General features: G+C 46.9%; 1 protein-coding gene across 1 annotated transcript; it reads left to right on the forward strand.

Moving 5' to 3' along the window:
* The first annotated feature begins 2,042 nt into the window (after positions 1-2,042).
* Positions 2,043-2,567, forward strand: LOC111636751. The gene has a single exon (XM_023382071.1). It carries the CDS (start codon positions 2,043-2,045, stop codon positions 2,565-2,567), a length of 525 nt encoding a protein of 174 aa, XP_023237839.1.
* The last annotated feature ends 316 nt before the right edge of the window (positions 2,568-2,883 follow it).

Genomic DNA, 2,883 nt, shown 5'->3' on the forward strand with positions numbered 1-2,883 from the left:
CAAAGGTTCAATATCCCTGTATAATTAAATTAATTGTAATCTAGTCGTGGAAATTATAACTGCAATATCAATTGTTGTATTGCTGTAGAATGTGGCAGTGGTATATCAGTGCAGGAACTCCTTTCGTTGTCATCGCCGGTGTGTATATAGTGACCGTAGTCGGTGTGTATAGAGTGGGTTAGGACGTGTATTCTATGTGCTCCGTTTTCGATCTTTGCATCGGCGCTCAGAATCATCAATCCGTGGATTATTTTGTACCGTTAGAATCAGCTCATCGTGTGCTATCGATTGAAGTATTGTTTTTCCGGATCGGATTAGCGATTCGGGAGATACGACCTCCGGAAGTTCCAGTTTTTCCGGCCGCCATTTCCAGGCATTTTCCGCCGGTAAGTGGTGATATAATATATCGGTCGAAAGAGGATCTCACGCTGGATCTAACGGCACCTTCGGTATTAAAATCCGGCGAGCCGTTTGTGTTTTATTGGGACCTTTACGTGTTTTTATCGGGCCGTCGTGCGGGCTTTGCGGGCCTTCGGCGAGGTTCATACATAGGTGTTTCTTTGAGGGGGTATCCAGCAACCTGTGTGGAAATTTTCAACCACCTACGGTTATTAGTTACTAAGTTACGGGCATTCTACGGTCGGACCAACACAAAGGAACTAAAGGTCATTGGTTTCGCCACGTGGTCATCCCCTAATTGACCCTATTTCGGCAACCTCGGCTGTTGGGGGACTCGCTTGTTGCCCCGTGTTGTGTGTTATACCAATCAACTCGTAAAAAGTACTGGTTTTAATATACCCCTCATTTTGTGCCTATTATAATGGCTGAGGGAAAAGAAGATATCACAGAAACGAACAACAGCTTCGTCGAAGAGGACCTTATCTCTAGTATTAACGAGGAACTAGAAACTATCATGAGCAATATTCCGACGAACACCAACATCTCAGTCAAATCTAAGGAGCGAGGAATGGCACGGGAAGCGGCGGTGAGAATGCATGCAGCCGCCAACCAGCTTTTTGGAGTCATTCTTGCTCTGAGGGAAAGGGTAAAGGCTCTCTCTGGCCCCAACTCTGGGGGTACCAAAGGTTCTTATGCGGAGGTCACCAAAAGGAATAAGGGAACACCCAGTAGTAGTACTACAAAACTTATCACAGCAAAATCAGAAAAACTTGAGGGGGTTAAGAACCCAATGAATGCTAGCTATGATATGGTTATCACGAAAATAAAAAGTCCTGATGAGCCCACCCCCATCCCAGAGGAGACGTTAGAATTAATTCAAAAATATGTGGACCCCAAGCGACTGGGGGTAAAAATCAAGGCAGTAAGGCCCCTCCCCAGTGGGGACCTTAAGATCCAGTTGCAAGAAGAAAGTGACCTTCAGACCCTCAAAACAGCAGTTCAAACCCAGGAAGCACTCTCTCACAAAATAAAGGTGGTGAAACCAAGGAAAAAACAGCCAAGGGTGATATTATTTAATGTCGCGGATAGTGTCCAAGATGAAGAACTTCTAGGCAACATCTATGACCAGAATACTCAAATACAGGAATACACAACAGAGGAAGAATTCCACAAAAACAACTCAATTAACCACAGTTTCCATCCAACAAGGAATAAAGAATCTAGGCACGTCATCCTTAATGTGGCCCCCAGCACAAGGAACGCGCTAATGAAGAACCGTAGAGTTTACCTGGGCTGGAGCTCAATAGTGGTTGATGACTACATCGCCATCACCCGGTGTTATAATTGCACAGGATTTGGGCACACCTCTTATACTTGCCCAGAGGAACAAAGGTGCACACACTGCACCAAAAAGCACAGATTCAGAGACTGCCCCAATCTTCAAAGGGACCCAGTCTGTCACAACTGTAGAAGATACAACAAGACGGTACCCCAGAATAAAGCTCTCCCCACCGACCACAACGCTTTTGACAAGAGCTGCCAACTTCTTAAATGGTATAAAATAAATCAGGTAAGGGCCACGCAATATGAGTAATCGGATATGGTGCGCAGGTTCTTTGGATCAGTCCCTCAACCACGTTACCATGGCTACTCCTCACAGCCCAAAGGAAAGTCACACCCTCAATATCCTCCAGATTAATCTGCAACGGTCTAAAGCAGCCTCCACAGAAGCTCTGCAGATGGTGCATGACCTAAAAGTGGATATCCTTGTAATCCAAGAGCCCTATGTCTACAATAAGAAGATAGCTATGCTGGGTAACAACAAGATTCATAACACAATTACATCAGACAACAAGATTAAAACTGGTATCATTGCCAACAATAACAGCATTATGACCCAACTCATAGCACAGCACTCTAATAGCTACTTCACCACGGTGAAGGTTGACACAAGGGACGACGGCATTTATATCATCTCATTCTATTGTTCCCCAGACGAGGATCTTACACACCCTCTGGATCTCCTGAGTCTGACCATGGAACAGCTTAAGGGCAACAAAGTTATCGTTATGGGAGACTTCAATGCTAAGTCGCACCTCTGGCACAGTCCAAAGGAAGACCCGAGGGGGTANGGCGATGACAACGAATGGAGTCCCGGACGGCTGTAACGCTGTCCGGGGGGACAGAGGTGGGTCAAAACACGGACAAGACTATACAAACACTGGCGATGACAACGAATGGAGTCCCGGACGGCTGTAACGCGGTCCGGGGGGACAGAGGGGGGTCAAAACACGGACAAGACTATACAAACACTGGCGATGACAACGAATGGAGTCCCGGACGGCTGTAACGCGGTCCGGGGGGACAGAGGTGGGTCAAAACACGGACAAGACTATACAAACACCGGCGATGACAACGAAAGGAGTCCCGGACGGCTGTAACGCGGTCCGGGGGGACAGAGGTGGGTCAAAACACGGACAAGAC

Source organism: Centruroides sculpturatus, unplaced genomic scaffold (genome assembly GCF_000671375.1).
Source record: "Centruroides sculpturatus isolate CEXI.00-Female unplaced genomic scaffold, Cexi_2.0 scaffold874, whole genome shotgun sequence".
In the NCBI taxonomy this organism is placed as follows: domain Eukaryota; kingdom Metazoa; phylum Arthropoda; class Arachnida; order Scorpiones; family Buthidae; genus Centruroides; species Centruroides sculpturatus.